At 66.6% G+C, this 494-nt stretch overlaps 1 protein-coding gene across 1 annotated transcript; it reads left to right on the forward strand.

The window, feature by feature from the left end:
• Positions 1-6: 6 nt before the first annotated feature.
• Positions 7-488, forward strand: LOC103751355 (HLA class I histocompatibility antigen, B-15 alpha chain-like; the record flags this gene model as incomplete). Its single annotated transcript, XM_008854745.1, has 2 exons — positions 7-124; positions 358-488. Coding segments are annotated over exons 1-2 (249 nt in total), but the record flags the coding sequence as incomplete, so codon positions are not given.
• Between the last annotated feature and the right edge of the window lie 6 nt (positions 489-494).

A 494-nucleotide genomic window follows, 5' to 3' on the forward strand; every position in this document is an offset into this window, starting at 1 on the left:
CCGTGGATGGAGCAGGAGGGGCCGGAGTACTGGGAGCGGCAGACGCGGATCTCCAAGGGAAATGCAGAGACTTATAGTGTGAGCCTGAGGAACCTGCGCGGTTACTACAACCAGAGCGGGCACGGTGAGTGACCCCGAGTGACCCCGGGTCGGAGGTCACGACCCCCCACGTCCCCACGGACGCCCAGAGTCGCCCCGGGTCCCCAGGTTCAAAGTTCCGCCCGAGGCTGTAGAACCCGCGGGTACCCTCGACCCGGAAGAGCCGCGGGACTTGATGGGGTTTCGGTTTCTATTGGGATCCGAACCCTCGGGTGGGCGGGGCCGTGTGGGCGGGGCTGAACGCGGGGGCGGGGCCAGGTTCTCACACCCTCCAGAAGATGTATGGATGCGACGCGGATTCCCACGGGCGCCTCCTCCGCGGATACTGGCAGTCCGCCTACGACGGCAAAGATTACCTCGCCCTGAACGAGGACCTGCGCTCCTGGACCGCGGCG

Source organism: Nannospalax galili, unplaced genomic scaffold, assembly GCF_000622305.1.
Source record: "Nannospalax galili isolate Female #2095 unplaced genomic scaffold, S.galili_v1.0 Scaffold19807, whole genome shotgun sequence".
NCBI classification, from domain to species: domain Eukaryota; kingdom Metazoa; phylum Chordata; class Mammalia; order Rodentia; family Spalacidae; genus Nannospalax; species Nannospalax galili.